Below are 21,192 nucleotides of genomic sequence, written 5' to 3'. Positions count from 1 at the left end.
TCTACGCAACTATATGCCTCATTTCATGTTGTTGAACTGCAATATCCTCATTTGATAAATGATGAACCACCATCCTCCCAGGCTCTTGTTTGCCCTGAACTCTTTTAAATCAAAAACCCTCTCAACCACAATTTCTATCTATCCATATTTGAGCCATTCTGAACTAGGCATGAGGTAGACTGCCATCCTACTTCCTTTCAAAGCCAGAGTACTCCTTTTTGACAAGGCTAGGTAAGAAAGAACACAATATACAAACCAATACAATTTCATCTTTTTGGATATCTTATTTCAAGACCCATGTATCAGCATTTTTCAGTCAGAGACACAGACTTAATCATCTCTTTTAATTAAATTCAGTTTAAGTCATTCTTATGCAGTCATCTTTCTCATAGGTAATTGTTGAGATTTAAAAAAAAGGTCTGTTGGAGTTAATTGGTATCCTCTTGTCCAATGTCATGATTGCACCAGTTATTTATATAATTGTTAAGGCCATGCAGAGCAGAGATTCCACGACAGTCCATCTATAGCACATTGTTGTGTTTAACAACCCGCAAAAATGAAGTGTATATATTTGTAACCAATTCAAGTCCCTCATGGTACTTCAGTAACGCTTCCTCTGACTCAATCTTATGTGGAAAATGGATCTTTGCTGGGCACTATCCATTGAATTTAAGGATTTCATGCATTGGAAAGACATAATTGTCATTCACAGAAAATGTTTTCTGTTTCTATTTTAATATGTTGCATAGGCCCTGAGTTGTAACCCTTTAATTGTCTTTAATACCCTCCTCTGGTTTCTAGACCATCAATATAGGACTATACTGCATAATTTATTTTTAATTGAAAGATCAGTAATGATAGAAATTTAAAAACTGAAGACCAGACCAGAGATTCTCTAAGAACAGAATGTAGAGCTACTAGAGATTGCAAAAATAATCTAGCCTAGGGCTGGGGAGATAGCTCAGTTGGTAGAATGCTTGCCTCACAAGCACTAAGGCCCTGGGTTCAATCCCCAGTACTGCCCAAAAAAAAAAAAAAAAAAAAAAAATCTAGTCTAATTCTTTACTTACCAATGAGACACTGGTACTCAGAGAGGTTTGACTTGCCTATGAGCCAGTGCTTTTTCCACTTACTCTGCCTGGTCTAGTGCTCTTTCCACTTACTCTGCCTGGTCTAATGTTCTTTCCACTTATTATGCCACAGAGAAATGTAGCATATCTTCTTAACTTTTCCATTTGGAATTTTTCCAAATGTTTTACTGATAAAAACATATTAATACCTTCCTTGAAGTGAGTTAACCGTTCCAGTTTTTTGAACATAGGTCAATGGAGTAAGACTAAGAAAAAAATCAAAGAAATAACATCTATAGCTTCAACAGATTTTTCATGTTTTGAAATCTGCAAAGTGTTGGACAAGTGCCCTGTGGGGATGGTAATAATCTCTTCTACAGATGTCTTGGAATCTCCTGGAATGCAAGTGAATAGCATAGGATTTCATTCCCATATAGTTTTACATATTTGTTTAATAAACAATACATTTAAAAATGCTCTAATATATCTTTTTTATTTTTTATTTGTTCTAATTAGTTGTACATGACAGTAGAAAACATTAATATATCTTCATGGTATAGTTTAACTATACTTCAAAGTGAGAAATGTGTAGTAATTTGCCTAGGAAACAAAAACCAGTCTCTAGAAACTCCCTGAGAGCGATCTTTTTTGATTTACCTCAGAAAAATTAAAATAGCTATGAGATCTGTTTGGCTTTCAGAAGACTGCCCTGAATCAGCTCCATTGATATTTCTGTCACCTTCTTATTGCTATTTAAGTTCTTGAGTAATTTTGACCTGTGTTAAGTTGTTGGGATTCTAGAAAATCAATATCTATTGACTAAACAGTATAACTTTATGGAGAGTATAAAAATAATTTCATCACTTATTATACTAGGTATTTTCTCAATTGTATATATGTGTGAATGTATATACATGTCCAAAGGTACATATGGATATATACATTATTTAGGACTACAAATAAGTTTTCTTTTAAAGCATTTTTGTTGCTATGCATATTTCCTTCTTCCTTTTTTCCCCCCTAAAAAACAAAAAAATTCTGTGAAGAATAATGTGTTACACATAGTCACACACACTTGTGTTTTACAACTGCCAAAGAGCTATCCTTGAATAATAACCTAGCAGATAGGGCATGTGTTGATTCTTCTGTTCTCATCCTTAATGTTCATTAATTTAACTAATACCTGTTCATCTAATTGGGAGATATTATCATATTAACACCTGGGAGTTATGTAAAAAACATGGATTTTTCTTTTGGAAACCTAGTTTGTATAAGGAATAGCAAGTTTTGCATTACTAGAAACCCTTAATGATAACACACATTTCCTTCTTCTGGATCCGTGTCAGCCTACATCATCTCCTGCAAATAAATATTGCCTCTCCCACCAAACTGCACTGCGTTTCAGGATAGAGATTTATTATTCAACTGTTTACATTCAGAACCTGAATAGTGCCATGTATAATTGATAATAATAAACAGAAAAATGGATAAATTTAGGAAACAAATATTAAAGCTGAAGACTGAGTACAAATAGAGGCAATAGACCAATTTTGTTCATTGATAACCTGCACCCAACTATTAATGGGGAGAAAGAGGGCATCTATGTGTGAGGGCAAATGTGTTTGCCCACTTTTTTCCTCAAGGCTTATTCTGAGATCCCCTCATGTTCCTTCATAAACCAGTAACACCACATGAGATCCTGCAACTTCTTTCTTAATCCACCAAAATGACTTTCCTCCATACTCCTGAGTCCTAGTTTTCCTCAAGCTTAGAATTCAGGTTTAACATCCAATCTGGTCACTTTTTGCATGAACTTTTCTTGCCTTCCATTCCTTTCTTTCTGAAACAGACTTGGGATGGAGTAAGAGAAAAGGAAAATAATTATTTGAGCTAAGTATCAGGAAACACATAATTTTATTAACAGACATGTCCTCAACTCTAACACCAAGGTTGGGCTCTCCCATGAGATCCTGCTTCTGAAAACAGAACTTGGGTCTTCTCCTCCCCCAGCTCTTCCCAAGTGTCTGAATTTACTGTGGTATATCACATACCCAGTCTTTAGATCTTTTGAAAACCTTTAGTTTCCATCCAATCACATCTATTCTCTTTTTTTGTGGATTTCTGATATAATAATTGAATATATCTTATTCTAATTAGGACCCCAATTTTGTGGATGTACATGATGGTGAGACCAATTTTCTCTTAACTGCTCTGCCAAGTCCAGAAGTATAAGTCAACTACAGTAATAAGTTGATAAAATAGCTGCTGTGCCTAATGAAATAGATACATTGGCTCCAATGTTGCTAGAAGGAAGGAAGGAAGGAAGGAAGGAAGGAAGGAAGGAAGGAAGGAAGGAAGGAAGGAAGGAAGGAAGGAAGGGTGGGTAGGAGGGAGGGAGGGAGGAAGAGAGGAAGGCATTGAGAACTACTGTCCTAGTTTAATCCTTATAGAACTTACAAATTTAAAATAAGGCCTTAGAAATAAACTAATTTTGAAATGCATATAACTAGTTACTAATGGAATATGTATTTGAATCCAGTTTTGCTGGCACCAGCTAAGGGTTCCTTCTAGCATGTCTTTTCTCTTCCACACTGTGATTTTACCCTCCTGCAAGAAGTTCCACCATACTTAACTCCACTGACCTTCATGGTAGTGAAATTCCTGATGCGGTCAAATTCAAACATGATCTCAATGTAGCCATTGGTGGCACTCTCATTCCGCCAGCCCACGTAGTCATAGCCCGGCCACACATGGTATTCATGGGTCTGGGTGAAATCATCCAGGCCAGACACCCCATCTGTCAACTGGCCCAGTCCTTCAGTCATGCTGCTCAGATCAAGAAAGGTGAAGGAAAGGAGTTAATCACACCTTTATGGAAGAGTTTTCACCCAGTTGCTTCATTCTGAGTTTTTTTGAAAACTGATTAATCATTGAAGGATTATAAAAACTCAAATTTTTTTGCAGTAATGATTCATTTATCTTGGCATCAATGGAAAATTAAGAGTTTCATATAAATGAATTTCACAAAATGCAATGCTTACCTCTTTAATAGCAAAAGTTTTAAACAACATTTTATATGAAAAACTTTCTATAATCTATTCTTATATACTGAATATAATGTTGATATATAGACTCAATATTATCAAATGTACTTGAAGAATTATTAATGAGTGAATGAATGAATGAATACAGTATATAGCAGCACTTGTCCCAACACTAAATAAATATGCCCAAAGCTTGTTAGAAATTTTTCTGACTCTCTGTTGACTGTATTGTCATTATCAGTGAATTAATTTCAAAGAAGCCAATCATGTCTTCTTATACCTCACATCTCCAACAACCCAATTTAAACCAAGGGGGGAAAAAAGTCATCTCTACTAAATTTAAATACTAATTTATATTTAATTTTAAGTAATATGTAGAATACTAGACATATGGAGGAAAATGTATGATTTCATGAGAGTCTCAGTAATTTTGTTTTTGAGCTTAGTAGCCTTTTCTACTTTTGAGTATGAGGCTTTGTTTTGAGTAGCTGAGTTAGTCTGACTGCTGGATGGGACATGAGTATATTTTATATAATTTGACTATGTGTAAGACATAAAAAGGCCTCCTTCCTTCCTTTTATGGAGAGACAGAGTAAGAACTCATCATGTGAAATGTGTCTTTCCTCAAACTCTGGGAGATATGTCAGGAGTTTCTCAAAAGAAGAGATTGTAATAGTCATTTTCAAGCAATATTGGATGTGACTCTGAAGTTTCTAGCCAGAACAAATAGTATGTAAAATTTGTGAAAAAAAAATTAAGATGGATTGTGCCAGGGTTTGTGCATACATTTTAAACTATACTTATTCAATGATAATGTTTGGCAAATTATAAAATCTGACTGGCCTTATCCACAGTGGCCTGAATCTCCCTTCCAAGGTTTTGCCATCTTCTTCTCTCTACAGATTAGAAGGCTAGGAGAACATAAATTTACTTGTGATAAATGTAGTTCCCATTGTCCCCAGAAAAATAAATCTCATGAAAGTTTTAATAGAAGCAACACAACTTAAGAGGAATGATTATTTAGTTCTCCAAAATCAAAATTAAGTGGAGAATACAGAAAAAAACTTTCTAAGTTAACTTTATATTGTATTAAAATTTTCTACAATGAGCATATATTACTCATAATTTTTTTAAATTAAAAGTTGTTTTACAACTTTTTAAAAACATCTGTCTTTAAGTTAGTTCCAATCACTAACTGGATTGGATAATAACCCATTTATTTTAAAATTATCTCAGCCAATTGTCCATGCTTATCTCTATTTCCTATAGAATTAAGGAAATAATCATCTGATTTTATTCTCCATTGACTTGTGTGTATTTTTTTCTTTTGACATAGTCCTTAAATTTAGAAGATAAGTACTATAAGAACTTTACCAAAAAGTAATCCATTCAATTTGGTACAACACAAACAAGACTAAAGAAACATTAAATATATATATATATATATATATTATACATATTTATGGAGAGGCGTTCATGCTGCTTCTGTTTTAAAGTGGGCTGCATGATGGTAGGCAGGTCATACTCTCCATCAATCTAGATAAAGATATCATCTTTAATATCTATTACAACTGTATCTGGACAAACATATATGATACAAAAATGTAGTAACCAGAGGCAATGTAGATGGACAGGGTCAAAAGGGGTTTGACAACAAATGAATTGAACACTATAATTCCAAACTCATTATGATGGCAGGTTCAGAATTAAGAATAAAATTATTTTATCCAACAGCTCAGCTCAGCTTACAAGAAAATGAAACATTAACAGAATGATGAAGTTCAAAAATGCCTTTCAACAGATGTTATGTAATTTTATGTCTTTTATCCATAACAAGTCTATTTCCTGAGACCCTTATCTAGGTATCTTGGATTTCCTCAGCCACATCCCAATCAGATATGTCATTATCTCAGTTATTAGTGTTTAAATTTCTATAATTATATTTCCTCTGGGGTCTATAGCTACAGTTTCAACTACCTTTCTTATTTCTTCATTTGAATGTTTTGATTGTCCCTTCAACTTATATCCCAAACTAAATGCATCCTTATTCCCTATTAAACTAAATATTTCATCCAAGTTTCCATTTCCGTCAGTTGTACTTCTCTTTCACAGTCACTGTGTGTCCATATTAAACCCTCAAAATGTGTTTGTTGAATGAATAAATGTCAGTTCCATTGTTTCAGTCACGTAGATTGTCATGCTTCATCTCTTTTTTTCACTGTACTGTCTCTTCCCTTGCTTCCAATCAGGTTGCCAATGTCCCATAGAAGAATATCTGATCCTTAGTCCCATCCCCAAGGTCACCATTCGGCCTTAACCATTAATTATTTTACCCGACAAAATTGGAAGTTAGGAAGTTAGGGAATTTTTCATTTTATTCAAATTCAATCTTTGAGCACTGTTTGATTAATTTCTCTAAAGCACAGCAATCATGTTCCCCAGCTTTAAAAGTGTTTACTGGCTCATCATATGGATAATGATGTTAAGAACAGCTATTACTACTCCTCCTCCTCCTCTTCCTCCTCCTCCTCTCCTCCTCCTCTTCCTTCCTCTCCTCTTTCTTCTCCTTCTCTTGTTCCTCCTGGCCCTGACATTCAAATCCCTCCAAAATAGGCATAATCATTATTATACTTCTCATCTACTACTTGCTATATAAATATGGCCTACAGTTAACTAAACTGTTCTTTTTTCACAAATATTCTTCTAAAATTTACAACCAATGTTCTTTTTCCACATGTGTTCTCTCAACCTAAATGCCATTTCAGGATTCTCTACCTATCGAAGTTCTATCCATTGTTTGGAGCCCATTTCAGGTCTTATCAATTCCAACTTATCTTTATGGTCCTCCAATAAGATAATAACTTACACATATATAGCACTGTACCTTTACGAAATGCTTTTCTTATGTATTTTTATTTATTTAACCATAAAAAGGAACAAATAATTTAAAACATGGGGCATCCAGGAATTTTTCACTCCCAATACTGTGCAGCTTACTCTTTCCTTGGAACCTCAAAGTGTTAATAGAATATCTCTTATTCATATGCTTGCATCATACTAACTTGTATCTTCGTGTAGCCTTCATTTCAAACTGTGAGTACCTTCAAGGTAAGAGCAATGACTTCTTTGCCTTTACAATGCCTAACCAAATTCCTTCCATATAGTAACAGTGGATTAGCACAGACTGATTAAACTAAACTGAATTCAATTGATCTCTGGTTTCCTCTATGACTTGAGTGTTTGCTGGCTGGCTTGTGCTGAGTGAAATGATGCCAAGACAGTTTAAGCAAATTGGAAAGAACCATGACTAAGAAAGTGAAAAGGAAGTGACTAGGAAGAGAAGACTGGATGAATCAGGACTTCACCCAGAGGATGACAGCTAGGGGCGATCATTTATTCTCTACACCTAAGCTAATGGAAATGCTGTAATTCCATACCCCCCTTCCTGAGACTCACTAATATCTCCCTCTCTCAACATCTAGAAATCCCCATGATCTCTCCCAGTCTCAATCATTGCAGATAAGAGAGAAAATTGTTGGGATAGGCTAGAAGAACGATAAAGCTCAGAATGAAGTGGGATAAGTAGGAACATCTCTTATCTACCTCTAAATTCTTACTTATTTGATGATATTTCTCTCTATTAATCCATTTCAGGGGGCTCTGTTGGTCTTTTGCAGCTTTCAACTTCTACCATACACAGACCATTCTTGTCCTCAGCCCCGTTTCCTCTGCTCTCTTCCCTCTACCTTAGCCTGCTTCAATTCTCATCTCATCCTAGAAATGTTCTTTGCCTATTGTCTTACTAATTTACACAAATTCTAAAAGACTTATATTTATATATGAAGTCCATTCTTTGTGAACTTCTTGACTGCCCCAATTTATTATGCTTATTTAAATTCTTCTGGCCCTTTGTAGTCACAGCTAGACCAATATTTGTGTCAGAACAGATGCCTTGTTTTCTGAGTCAAAAATATGGCTACCAGTTTTCTGAGCCAAAAATATGGCTACCACACTTTAAAGTCATACCACAAAGTTTAGCCTTGCTTTGTGTAATTTACTGTTGTTTTCTGAGTGGTTTGTCTTCCCAAAGAAGGCTTTAAGTTCATTGTAAATAAAAACCACATGGTTTATTTCACCTAAATCACCTCACCATGTATAGTATAGGGGCTAAATAAATACTCAGTTTGTTGGGTTGATTTATTACTGATGAAAAGTCATGATAAAATGTTATTCTTAACCCCTGGTGGTCATTTTCCCATTCTGATGATCAAAGCTTCCCAGAATTTACCTGTACCCAACAGCTCCGTCATAGACAGAATCATTCAGATAAATGATGGAGCCTCCAGGGAGTACAAACTGCTGCCCAGCTGGAGCATTGTAAGACACCAAGCCATCTGCCAAAGGAAACAGAGTTGTCAGTGTCTTTGGGAAGATGTGCCTACTCCTCAGACCAACTACCCCAGGGAACTACATGAGCTTCAAGGGTGCAATTTTGTGCAATGTGTCCCATGGGCTCTATTTGGGCAAACAGGGAGCACTACTGAAAAGCATTCCTTGGTGGCAGTCAGCAGAATGACTTTGAATATGTTATTCCAGATGTGTGGCACCAAGCCACGGGTTGATGAATCCTGCTCCTTCTCTAATCAAGAGGAAATCACATCCTTCTGGGAGTAACTGGTCCCATTCCTTTCTGATTCGATTGACTTTTTTCCCCAGGGGTTAGGGTTTTCCATGGAGTCTCTAAAATTCCTGTGCGAGAGACCTACCTAGCCAGACACAGCCATAAAGTTCCACCCTCATGCAAACATTCATGGAGTGGTCAGTGACTGGAATGAAGCGAACAAATCTAGCTACGATGGGTGGCTCCAAGTCCTTCAGGAAAATGTCATATGGATTACTATTTCCATCTAGCACCTGAAGAGAGAGAAAGAGAGAAAGTGAAAAGATGGTATAAAATCATGTTCACGTTTCTTCACCCTTTTGATGGGCCCTCTCATTTAATTCAAGGAAGAGAATATATTCATTCAGCTTTCTCAACAGGCTTGATCATCCTCCCTGTGAAACCTCCTTCTCCCTAGGTCCCATTTAAAAGGGCATGCCAGATCTGTAGACACATATGTGCACAGACAGCCTTTGTCATTCTTCTTCTATCCTAAGTCAAATTGTTGTCTGCAGACACACCAGGGTGTGGACATCTCTTCTTCCTACCTGTTTCCCATGTCGATTCCGCCAAGAAATCCAGCGAGTGCCATCCCGACTATAATTGATCTTGTACATGGGTGCAAACTCAATGCCATGACCCCCTGCATGGCGCCCCTGGGTCCCCACAAGAGTGATAAAGTGTAGGGTGTGTAAATCAATCTGCAGAAATTCCTTCAGGTCATCAGGTTCCACTGGAATCTCAGGGCACCAGGCTCCATCTCCTTCTTCTGAGTCCAGCCTTGGAAGGCAAGAATTGGGGAAAGAGAGAGCAACTATGAAACCATAAAGTTGTTTACCAATTCACACAAAAAAACAGCTCTTCTGTCCTGAAAGGAGAGAGCAACCTGGAAGTCCAGTCTAGACAGACATCTGGGTTCTTCCCATCAGTCTGATTGCCCCCAACCATTCTCATTTGGGCTCAGTTTTCTCTATTTGAAGCACCATGAAACCCAGGAGAATCACCACAAGGGAGTTTAAGGCCTTCAGATTACATGTAGCCTTTACTTTCCATCTCAGTTTGGAAGCTTTCAGGAAAATGAAATCATTTCCGTCCTCTGTTACCCTATGGAATCATTTCACCATCCCATCCTCCCATTTCTTTTCAGATTCAGACTAATAAAATTAGCCAGTCCTGGCTTGGATATCAAGTTATGGGAGTGAGAGGGAGGGGCAGTAGGATCTCCAGTGTGGGCTGCAATGCGGTAGAATTTTAACCAGCAGGATGGGCATGGACACCCAGCAAAAACCATGGAAATCCATAGTGAGGGTGAGGAATAAGAGCATGACAAGGGAGTAGTAATCTGGTTTCGTTTTATTATCTCCAGGGTGAGCTACCACTAAACAAAATTGTGAAATCAGTATAAAGTTTACCTTGGGGACCTCTTTACCACTTTCTCTCTTTCCTGAATGCTCTCTTTTCTCACAGATGTTACCCCAACTCAACATTGTTCCCTGCTAACCCCACTACCATCGCTGTCATCTTTCACACAGCCAAGATAAATATTATGGGGAAGATTTATCTTTCCTTTTGGGCAATTCCATTTTAATAAAATCAATATTTTACACCCAAGAATTAGGTTCCAAGGGGAGAAATAGGTCCTGACTCACAGAGCACCTTCTGAATTGGGAGTTTATTGATTTATAGGACACCTGAATCTTTGTTACAAGACACCTATAACACCCTGTTTATGGATGAGGATGGCCCTACTATGTGTGATTTCCTTGAGAGAGGGAAAGAACTTGTTGGAGGACTCAAAGTCTGGTTAAGTCCTTGATTGTTTACAGAGTGATTGGAATTTCACAGACATCATCTCAGAAGGATGCCTTCTTACTCCCAGTGTCCCATATAATCTGCACTTTCCCACATCTGCTGCTTTGATCTCCCTCCTGCAGTAGCTCATAGTGAAAAGGCCAGGTAAGCAAACTGACCACATGTCAATGAACCCATTCACTGTAGGTGGTATGGTTCTGGGGCCTCTGTGGTTGGAATGAAGTTGCCAGACCAGCACATGTAGCCAAGCTCTGAACTCTGTTCTTAAAAACATGCATAGTAGGACAGGCCCACTTGGTGCCTTTCTTCTGTTCTCACCAGCTCTCCCCAGCATCACCAATCTTCCCCAGCTATTTGAGTCAGGATTGTGTGTCCAGGAAATTTAACTACTCAGAATTCAAACTTCTTAATACAGCCATCCTCACCTTCCATATTTGGCAGCTGTGGACTCTGACCATTGACTGGAAGCTGTGATGTCCTCATCAGGAATGTGACCTCCTGACATGCCCAGAGGATACCTGCATATAGCTGGACCAAGAGAAATCAAAGAAAAGGAGAGAGGACATGCTTTCATTTTTATTTCAAGAGCCCCTCAAAAAGACTATAACTGATTATTAACATGGAATAAAAAGAAACTAAATCCTCCTCAATTCCTCTATGACCCCAGTTTGACCACCCTGACTATCAGACTTTTCTTTCTAGCCCTGAATCTAAATACCACTTTGACTTTCAACATTTGATTCTAAGCCAAACTTATCTTTTAGTCCAAACTCTGTTAAGTGATGTAATATGATGTAATGCACTAATTTATTCCTTTATTTAGTAATAACCTCACTGACCCACTCTTACTTATTTCCTTATTAGTAGATGTGCATTTCTAATCAATTTCCCAATAGTAGTGATCTTCCACTACTTATGAAATCATCGGGTACCCTGAAATTCATAACATTCCTTTTTGTCCAGGTAGCCAGTTGCATGAAACATGAAGCAAACTTACAAACTCTCCTAAGAAGGGATTGAATGTGTATTTTTGGCCAACATTAGCATCATGTTTGACCCCTGGCTAAATCTCTGGGGATGAACTTCTACTTTAACCCAAGCTACAGTAACAGACACCAGATTTACACTGCTGTATGAAAGAACCAGAAAGGACTAACTAACTATATGGGAAACTGGCTTTCAGATAATATTATATCAGGTAACAATGGATAGCAATCTCGGAGGGATGGGAAACAAAGATGAGCCCTGGAACTGAGCAACTTACTTCCCTGAGAGTATCCAGCTACCACACAATGAGTGTGAAGTCAGAAAGAGCCTACAGAATTCCCTGAGTTCAAGAGATAAAATAAGGGTCCAGAGAGTTCAAAAGAATTGAAGTTCTCAGGATATAGTACTTCCAGGTAAGATACCTAATTAAATCTGAATTTCAAATAGAAAGCGATTTTAAAGTTTATGCCTCATACAATAATAATAACAATAAAAATCACCAGGTATGTAAATAAGCAGCAAAATAGAACTCATTATGAGATGGGAGCAATAATTTAAAAAATTCAGAACTGAGTCCTTTCAAAAATTCCAATGGTATTTTTATAGAAATTTAAAAATCCTAAGATTCATACATATGAAAACATAAACGACCTTAAGTAATCAAAGCAATCTTGGAAGAGAAGAACAAAACTGGAGATATCACATTCTAAGTTTTCAAAATATATTGCAAAGTCACAGTATTACAACAGTATTATTCTCAAATAAAAACAGATATATTGACCAACAAAACAGAAGAGAGATACCAGAAATAAACTCACACATGTAAAGTCAATCAATGTTCAACAAGAGTGTCAAAAAGAGAAAGAAGAATCTTACCATTCTGGGAAAATTGTATACCCATATGCAAAAGAATGAATTGGACCCTTGTCTTAAATACAAAAATCAACTCAACTGGATGAAAAACTCAGTGCAAAACCAAAATTAAAACTTATGTAAGAAAACATGACAGTGATTTAGATAATAATTTCTTAAGCAAACACCAAAAGCACAAGGTACAAAAACAAAAATATGCAAACCACATCAAACTAAACAACACTGCACAGCAAACAATGAACAAAGTGAAAAGGCAAGCTTTGGGATTTGTCAGAAAAGCTAATGTCAACACAAATAAATGATAATAAGTTTTGTTGAGGATATGGAAAAATGAAACCCATGTACACTGTTTCAGGGAATGAAAATGGTGCAGCCACTATGGAAAACATAATTTATTGAGATTCCTCAATAAATTAAAAACAAAACTATATGACCCACCAATTCCCCTATAGAATATATATCAATCAGGGTTCTCCAGAGTAACAGAACCAAAGAATACACAAAAACACAGGAATATATATAAATATAATAATTCTCTTCAGATAATAAGTAGGTATATATATATACCTACATATATATACCTACATAGATATATATATACACCTACTTATTAACTGAAGAGAATTATTATATTGCACTTTAGAATTATTGACTTGCACTTTCAGAGGCCAAATAGTCCTACATGGCCATCTGCAGGCTGGAGAGACAGAAAAACCAGTAGCTGCTCAGTCTAAAAAGTCAGAAGGCCTCAGAGCAAGAAAGACCAATGATGCAGATGGCAGCCCCAGCCAGAGACTGAAAGCCTGAAATTCCCCAGAGGTCCCTGGTGCAAGTTTATGTTCAAAGACTTAATAACCTGGAGTCTGATGTCAAAAGTTGGTGGCAGTGTAAAAAATTCACCTGCTCAGGAAGGGTGGGATAAAATCAAGTGCTACTTTCCCCCATTTTCTGCTTTTTCCATTCCATTTGGGCCCTCAGCCTATTAGATGGTGCTGTCCACATTCAGGGTGGCTCTTTCCCCACTTAGTTCACTGATCCACATGCCAGTCGTCATTGGACACACCCTCACAGACACACCCAGAAGTATGCTTTTCCAGTTTTCTAGGTGTTCCTAAATCCAGTCAAGTTGACAATCACAATTAACCATTGCAAGGTAACATAGCCAAAAGAATCAAAAGTAAGATCTTGAAGAGCTACCTCCAGTTCCATATTCATTGCAGCATTATTCATAATGACCAAAAAACTGAGCATACATTGACAGAGAATGGAAAAAGAAAATGCTGAATGTACACACAATAGAATATTATATAATCTTTAAAATGACAGAAATATTATCATTTGCAACAACATAGATAAACCTGGAGGACTTACGCTAAATGAAATAAGCCAGTTAGAGAAGGACAAATATTGTATTCAGTGGAAACTAAATATTATGTATCTAAAAATGTCAAAGAACCAATAAAAAATAAATAAAAATTTAAAAGATGAATAAATTCTAGAGATCTGCTGTATAACATGCCTATAGTGAACATTACTGTATGCTACACTTAAAAATTGTGAAGGGTTCTTGCCACAATAATAATTTTTTTAAAAATCTGACTGAATTTTCCACCATAGTTACTTCACTAGCTTCAACTAGTGCTAGTCCTGCGATTCAACACTAAAACAGAATGTACTATTGACACATGCTATAATATAGATGGATTTCAAAATAACAATGCTGAGTGAAAGAGTGAGACAAAAAGGTCCTTATTGTATACTTCCATTCATATATAATTCTAGAGATGAAAAACAGGTCATCTGCTTATGGTGATAAAAGGCAGATCAATGGTTTCCTGGAAGAGGGAGGAGTGACCAGAAGAATACCAAAGGGACACTAAGAAACTTTTCAGTGGTGATAGATATGGTCATTTTCTTGATTATGGTAATGATTTCATAGGTTTATACATATATCAAAATGGATGAAATTGTGCATTTTGAATACGTGTAGCTTGTATATCAATTACATTTCAATTAATCTATTTTTAAAATAATCTTTGGGCAACATAATATATTGAGATTTTTGACTTGTGAATTTTTCACTTCCCTTTTCAAAACAGGATACCAGGTCTTTGTGTTTTTCTTCACGCCCATGGAGGTTTAAGTTTACAGGACAGAAATAAATATCATCATGATAAAAAGGTTTCCAGGAAAACTTTCCCTTCATCAAACTTGTAAAGTTAGATTGAGGTGACAGGGGAAAGGTGAGACTTTCCCCAGGTTGGAAGTAGGCAGAAGTAAGCAAATCACAGTACTAACACATACCATTGCCCCATTTCCTGGAAGTGGTCCTAGAGAGGTAGCAAAATATTGAAGGAAAAGGATTTCATGTGAACTCAGCACAAAAACAGCATAACTACTGTCCTTAAGAAACATCATGAGCTTAGAAAACAAGGCCATCCACTGCAACTCTGGTGAACTGAAGGCAAGGGATCCCTCTGCCTGTATCAAACACAGTAAAACTCCAGGAGTCTTATCTAACCCTAGGAAAGGGAACCATGGCTTTGGGCCACTGTTTGACTAATACTTCTAGATGCTGTGGTTGAGCAAAACCTTATGCAGGCAGCTTAGTCAAGAAAAATATAAATAAAGGTCATATGCCCAACTATAACACTTCTATATTCACTATTCACTACATTTTCCAAGTTGGACTTGCATCAAGAAATGAACATGGAAATCTGGTGTAACATCACTTATTCTCATCAAATGTATAATTCCTCCAACTGAGTTGGTAGATTCCATAAATATCTATTTTACTTGAAACTTAAGTGAAAATCTGAACTGTTTGCAATGAAGCAATAACCTCAAATTCCAAACCGAGAAATGAAATGAAATTGAAGGGAAGAGTAAATGGGGTGGGGGGGGGGAGAGGGAGGACAAGGTTAACAATGAATCAGGTCACTATACATTTCAGAAATGAATAGCCCTCTCTTCTGCTCTGTTCTTACCATGTTTCTTCTGATTACTCATGTTGTTGGTTGTTCTAAAGTCTTCTACTTGGCACCGAGGGGAACTTGATGAGCAAGAAGAGCCCACAGGAGGACTTGAACCTACTAGGCTCCATGTCCCAGTCTAATTCACCAGAACACTTGCATTGGCATTTAGGACCTACACCCTGCTACTAATAAAGTAGAACTTTTTTTCCCCTTTGCCACTGTCCCCTGGGTGCATATCTCTGTCAGGGGACCTCCTGGGGCCACTTCTGACTATTCAAGGCTTCTGACTATTCCTGTTTCCTCTGGCTTTAATCCATGTCATAGTGTCCCAAATTGCCATCTTGATTCTGAAAATAGAGTTCTTAACAATTTGCAAAGTACTTTCCTATTGTTTACTTTACAATATTAGCATGTGGCAGGCAGAGCACACACAATATATTATTCCCAAAATATATAAGAGGAAACCAACAGAAGGCCCACAACTATTAAGTAAAAGGATTTAACTTGGGTCACATTTATGTGTTCAAATTCTAAGATGGACCAATGCACCAGAATGTACCCTCTACTTTAACCAAAAGAGTAACCTGCTGCAAGCTGATTCTTCCAGAGTGCCAGGCCACTGAGAGAAGCACTGCAGATTAGTTAGAGAGTTGATCTCCTGCACCTTCTCTCTCTTCTGAAACCAAAGTTTTTATTTGTGAAACCAGTCCTGTCTCCACATCCACCCCAGCATGATACATATACTTGCTTGCTTATTGGTTTCCAAATCCCATGACTTATTTTAATTCCCATATGTATTGATTCATTCAACAAATTGTCAAACACTGTGGGGATACAGCAGTGAACAAAACAAAGTGTGTTTATCATAGCGTACACATCCAAGGGTAGGAAGACAACAGTAAGCAAATAAATATATAAGAGAAGACAGCAAGGGAATGGGTGCTCATTCTATAAGATTCAAGGAAGTCTCCTAGATGCGACTTTGAGAAGAGCCTGGAGTGAAGGAAAACAAACGAGTCAAGTGACTTTCAGAGTTGGGGATGTTTAATGCAAAGGGAACAGAAAGTAAAAATAAATGTATGATTGAGGAAAAAGCATGCTTGTTAAGGTGGGTTAAGGTACAGCAAGGAGGCCATTTCACCCCACGTTGATATGCTACCTAACATTATTATACTTTCATCCTTCTGCAATGTGATAAACTAAAGCAAGCATATTTAAAGAAGGATAATAATGATTCCAATACACAACCTCCTGTCTCTATTTTCTGGCAATGTTTGGATCTCTGCTATAACATTAGCTACACCCTGCTTCATAATATAATTATTTGTGTGAAAGTCCTTTCTCCCTATAGATCCCTCCTTGGTGGGAGGACTATATCTTATTTATTTTTATTCCTCAGTGCACATATAGGGAGAAAATAGATATTCAAATATATTTGTTGAAAAATAGGTAGGCCTCAGAGATAGAGATATAAGACAAGTAAGAATAAAATTGAGTAAAATATAGAGTTCTTTCAAACCTCACCCCCCCCAGTTTCTTCCCTTCATTCAACTTCATTATTCCAATGACTCAAGTCAAAACTCGAGTCCATCTTTGACTTCTTTCATTCCATAATCATCAACTAGATAGACAAAGAATTCTTTTGACTACACTAGAAGTATTTCCATATCCCACCCACTTCTTCCCACATTTATTTTTATTTTCATTCTAAGCCAATTCACTATCTTCTATCACCAGGAATAGTATAATTATCTCCTGACCAATCTCCCTTTGTCCACTTTTCCTTATGTATCTTAAAATGTAAGTCAGATCATGAAACACTTCTGTTCCAAGCCCCTAGTAACTGCATATCTGACTCATAATAAGATTCAAATTCCTTGCTGGTCTCCAGGGCCCTGTATAACCTGCCCCCTTGGCTATCTTTGATCTTGTTCCCACCTCACTCGTACCATGTTCCCCATAAATCACACTGGCCTTGATGTTCCTCAATCACAATAGTACGTTTCTTCTCTAGTAATTTGCATTCACTGTTTAAAGTATTTAATTCAGGAACACAGAAGTCTTCATGGGGTCAAGGGAAGAGAAGTAGAATACCACATGTTCTGTTTTTTCACGTTAATATCTCCAAAGTCTGGTTACATCTTATAAGCAAATAGAAAGAGAGGAGAGAGACAGAGATCCCACAGATACTCTGCTATCTGGTGTCAGAGGAGTACCAGTTCCCTTCCTGAAGTCTCTCTGCTCTCCTTATCATGATTACATTTCACTTATTATTAGAGCTGTGATCCCTCACTATGCCTCTTAATTTAATTGCAGGGATTTTTTTTTCTTTCTCAGAGGAAAATGTAGTAATAATGTATCTTAGAGTCAGCAGCTTATTGAATTTGATGAAATACAGTGGTAACAGCATCCATTTAGAAGCATTCAAATATGTGAGATAATATTAGCATTTTCTCATTCAATATTTCATGCTTCCCATGAGTTCCACATTCTACAGGCAAAAATTTAAATAAGGCTATTCACTGAGTAAATATTAAATCATCTTGGAATCTGCCTTGATCCACTAAGCTATGCAACCTCTGAAAATCACAACTTCAAATCCACTTCTGGCTCTATGACTTAACCAGAGAGGACCTGGAACCTGGACAAGCTCCATGCCCTTTTTGTGTCCAAGTTTCCTCAATTGGAAAGCTGGGGACTGGATTAGACTTGTTGTAAGGCAGTGGAACCTGAAAACCAGTCCATGGAATAGTTGCTTTAGCATTGCCTAGAGAAGTTTCAGAATACACATTTGAGAGTCCCTCTTAGAGATTTAGCTTTAGAATATCCGAAGCTTAGTCCAGAAACCTGCATGTTTGTAAAACTATCCAGTTATTCTGCTATATTCTCAGGCTGGGGAACCACTGCTCCCAGATTCTATCCTACCTGAATACAAAATGATTCTCTGGAGCCAGAGTAATCTAACCTCCAAAATTCCCTTAGGTTTCCATTCCTGGCCATCATGAATCTTTAGACTCTGGGCCTCTACTTCTCAGGACATGTGAAGTAAACCAGAAATGTGAAAGGAGGGTTGCACAGGGTGAGTCATGATATTATTGCAAATAACCCTACCAAGTCACTGCTTACCCATTGGAACAGCAACCAAGAAGTTTAAACAGAGCAACTGCTGCTGCAGCTGCCTCTGTGACATATTTCAATTGGATTCTATTTCCTGAGATCCTTTTTATTTTGTGTCCTAACTGAACCCACCAGGAAATTTCCATTTAACAGATGAGGAAAGTAAAATAAGAGAGATTTGAAGTATATGTAATGGAGAGGAAGAAAGTAGAGAGACAGAGAGATGCTACATAAGATACTCTGCTGCTGGTGTCAGGGTAGTGCCAATTCTCTCCCTGAAAGCTCTTTTATCTCTTTATCATGCTTTAATTTATCTTATTGCTGGAGCTGTGATCCTCAAAGGGCAGTATCACCTGGGAATTTACTAGATATGCAAATTCTCAGTCCCCAGCCTAATCTCTTTGGTCAGAAACCTAAACTCTGGTGCCCAGCTTGGTTTAAAAGGTCTACTTAAGCCAGACCTACAGATGACTCTGATGCTGGATTTTAAGACTTAAAGAAACCAGAGAATGAGCCAGATGCTATGGTGCACACCTTTAATCTTAGCAACTCAGGAGGCTGAGGCAGGAGAATCACAAGTTCAAGGCCAGGCTTAGCCACTTCATGAGATCCTATCTCAATATTTTTAAAAAATAAATAAATAACTGGGGATGTAGCTCAGTGATAAATGTAAAGAACCCCTTGGTTTAATCCCCAGCACAGGAAAAAAAAAAAAAAAAAAAAAAAAAAAAGAAAGAAGGAAAAAAAAAAGAAAAACCAGGAATGAAATCAGGCTTCAGTTCACCACATAAAGAAATGTTATGTGCATTAGTCCCTCTCTTACTCATCCAACCAGTCCTTTCTTCATGGAAGAGTTTAAATCAACTATGCATAAACAGCAGAATGATAGTGAGATTGATAAATGCCTTTTCCAGAGACAGCATAGATGGCCTCTAACCTCTGCTTGAAGACCAATATAGAACATACAGAAAAAGCATTCAGGAATGATAGGTCATACCAGAAGGCAATCAAAGGGTGAGAAGTTGGGATGATTTGGTCTCCCCAAACTTGTGTGTTAGAAACTGAATTCCCAAATTCATATGTTAGTGGTATTTAAAGGTGAGGCCTTTGGGAAATGGTTAAGATTGGGTAGGTCATGAGGGTGAGGTCCTCCATGATGACATTAGTGGGTTTTTATAGAGGCAGAAGAGAGACCTGAACATCCTTACCCTATCTCACCATATGATGCCCTCTGCCACATCATGCTGTAACAAGAAGGTCCCCCCAGATGCTGATTTCATGCTTTCGACCTCCCAGCCTCCAGAGCGATAAGAAATAAATTTTTTCTTATAAGTTACCCAATCTGTGACATTCAGAGATAGCAACAAAAAACACACTAAGTCAGAAATAAACTGGTCCTTTGAGAATCATCCAGTCCATTAGGAAGTCCAAAAAATTCTATTTACTGCAAATTTCTTGAGTCTAGCTATTTTTCACCTTCTCTCTTTCCATGCAGCGTCAACATCCAGCAATTCACAGCTGGACTAGCTAGCTCTTTACCCTGCTTTTGTTCTATAGTCCCTTCTATTAGCACCCAAGTGAACTTCCTAAACTTTATTCTGACATGAATCTTCTAACAGTTTTCTACAATTCTTAAGAAAATATGGCCCATGAGATCTGCAAAGTCAGGTCCCAGTCTGCTCTATGGCCTTATTTCAATTCTTTAAATGCATAAAGTACTTACAGCCTCAAGGCCTCTTTGTGTCTGATGCTCCCTTTACCAGGAACATTCTTCCTTTCACTCTACCTGCTTACTCCAATACATCCTCCAGCTCTCAGCCTATCACTCCCTCAGGGAATTCCCCCCAAATACCCAGCTATTTCTGGTATACCCAGGAATTTCTGGTATATGCTCTTATACACACTGCTTTTCCTTTATACCTACTTTCACATTTCTCATATAAATAATTATTTTGTTTAATTTTGATCTTCCAACTAAATAGTGTGCATTAGAAGGACAGGAATCATGGCTATCTATTATATTCCCATTATCTAATAAAGTGTCTGAAATTAACTACTGTTCAATAAATATCTATTGAAAATTTTTAATAAGAGTTTTCTGTTGTTCAGTCTGACAGGGATTAAAAACAAAGTCCTGGAAATTTATTCAAGGTTACCCCTGACCAATGATGTTTAACCAGGCAGCAAATGTATAAGTCTTCCTTATAAGTTTGAGTTATCACATATCTTATTGCAATTGATCTGTTGGTGCATTTAGTTAACGAGTGTGTTTATTTAAGGCTTGTTCACATATTTATTTAGTCAGCAAGTTTTTCTATATATTAGATATTATTCTAAATATAAAGTAGTGAAAAAGATACATAAAATGACTGATCTTTTCTTATATAGGAGACAAACAAAAGACAATAGATTTTCAATAATCTAGTAGATACACCTCAATTGTCTATTTGACATAGCTATTACTAGCTATTACTATTTCAGTTAGTCTAACAAAGTTACAAAAACATAGTGTCAGGATAAAAGTGATGGGAGAGTCTTTTAAGAAATCCCCTTCATCATAGATTTTCTTATTTTACTTGTGCTTGTGTAGCTCCTTATTGGAATTGTAAGCAATATTGAGCACAGTAATCATGTCAGATTATTCCTTTACCCCC

The 21,192-nt window shown here is 37.0% G+C and overlaps 1 protein-coding gene across 1 annotated transcript in view; it reads right to left on the bottom strand.

Annotated features, from left to right (window-relative positions):
* Nucleotides 1-21,192, bottom strand: part of DDR2 (discoidin domain receptor tyrosine kinase 2) — a 164,693-nt gene that overhangs the window by 24,759 nt on the left and 118,742 nt on the right. The window contains 5 exon segments of the mRNA XM_079136522.1: nucleotides 3,713-3,896; nucleotides 8,403-8,508; nucleotides 8,881-9,028; nucleotides 9,323-9,554; nucleotides 11,012-11,114. Of these exon segments, the coding sequence (XP_078992648.1) occupies nucleotides 3,713-3,896; nucleotides 8,403-8,508; nucleotides 8,881-9,028; nucleotides 9,323-9,554; nucleotides 11,012-11,114 (773 nt within the window).

The sequence above is a fragment of the Sciurus vulgaris genome (genome assembly GCF_902686455.1).
Source record: "Sciurus vulgaris genome assembly, chromosome: 1".
Classification (NCBI taxonomy): Eukaryota; Metazoa; Chordata; class Mammalia; order Rodentia; family Sciuridae; genus Sciurus; species Sciurus vulgaris.
Note: the sequence above shows the minus strand (reverse complement) of the source record. Positions and strands in the feature narration are given on the sequence as shown.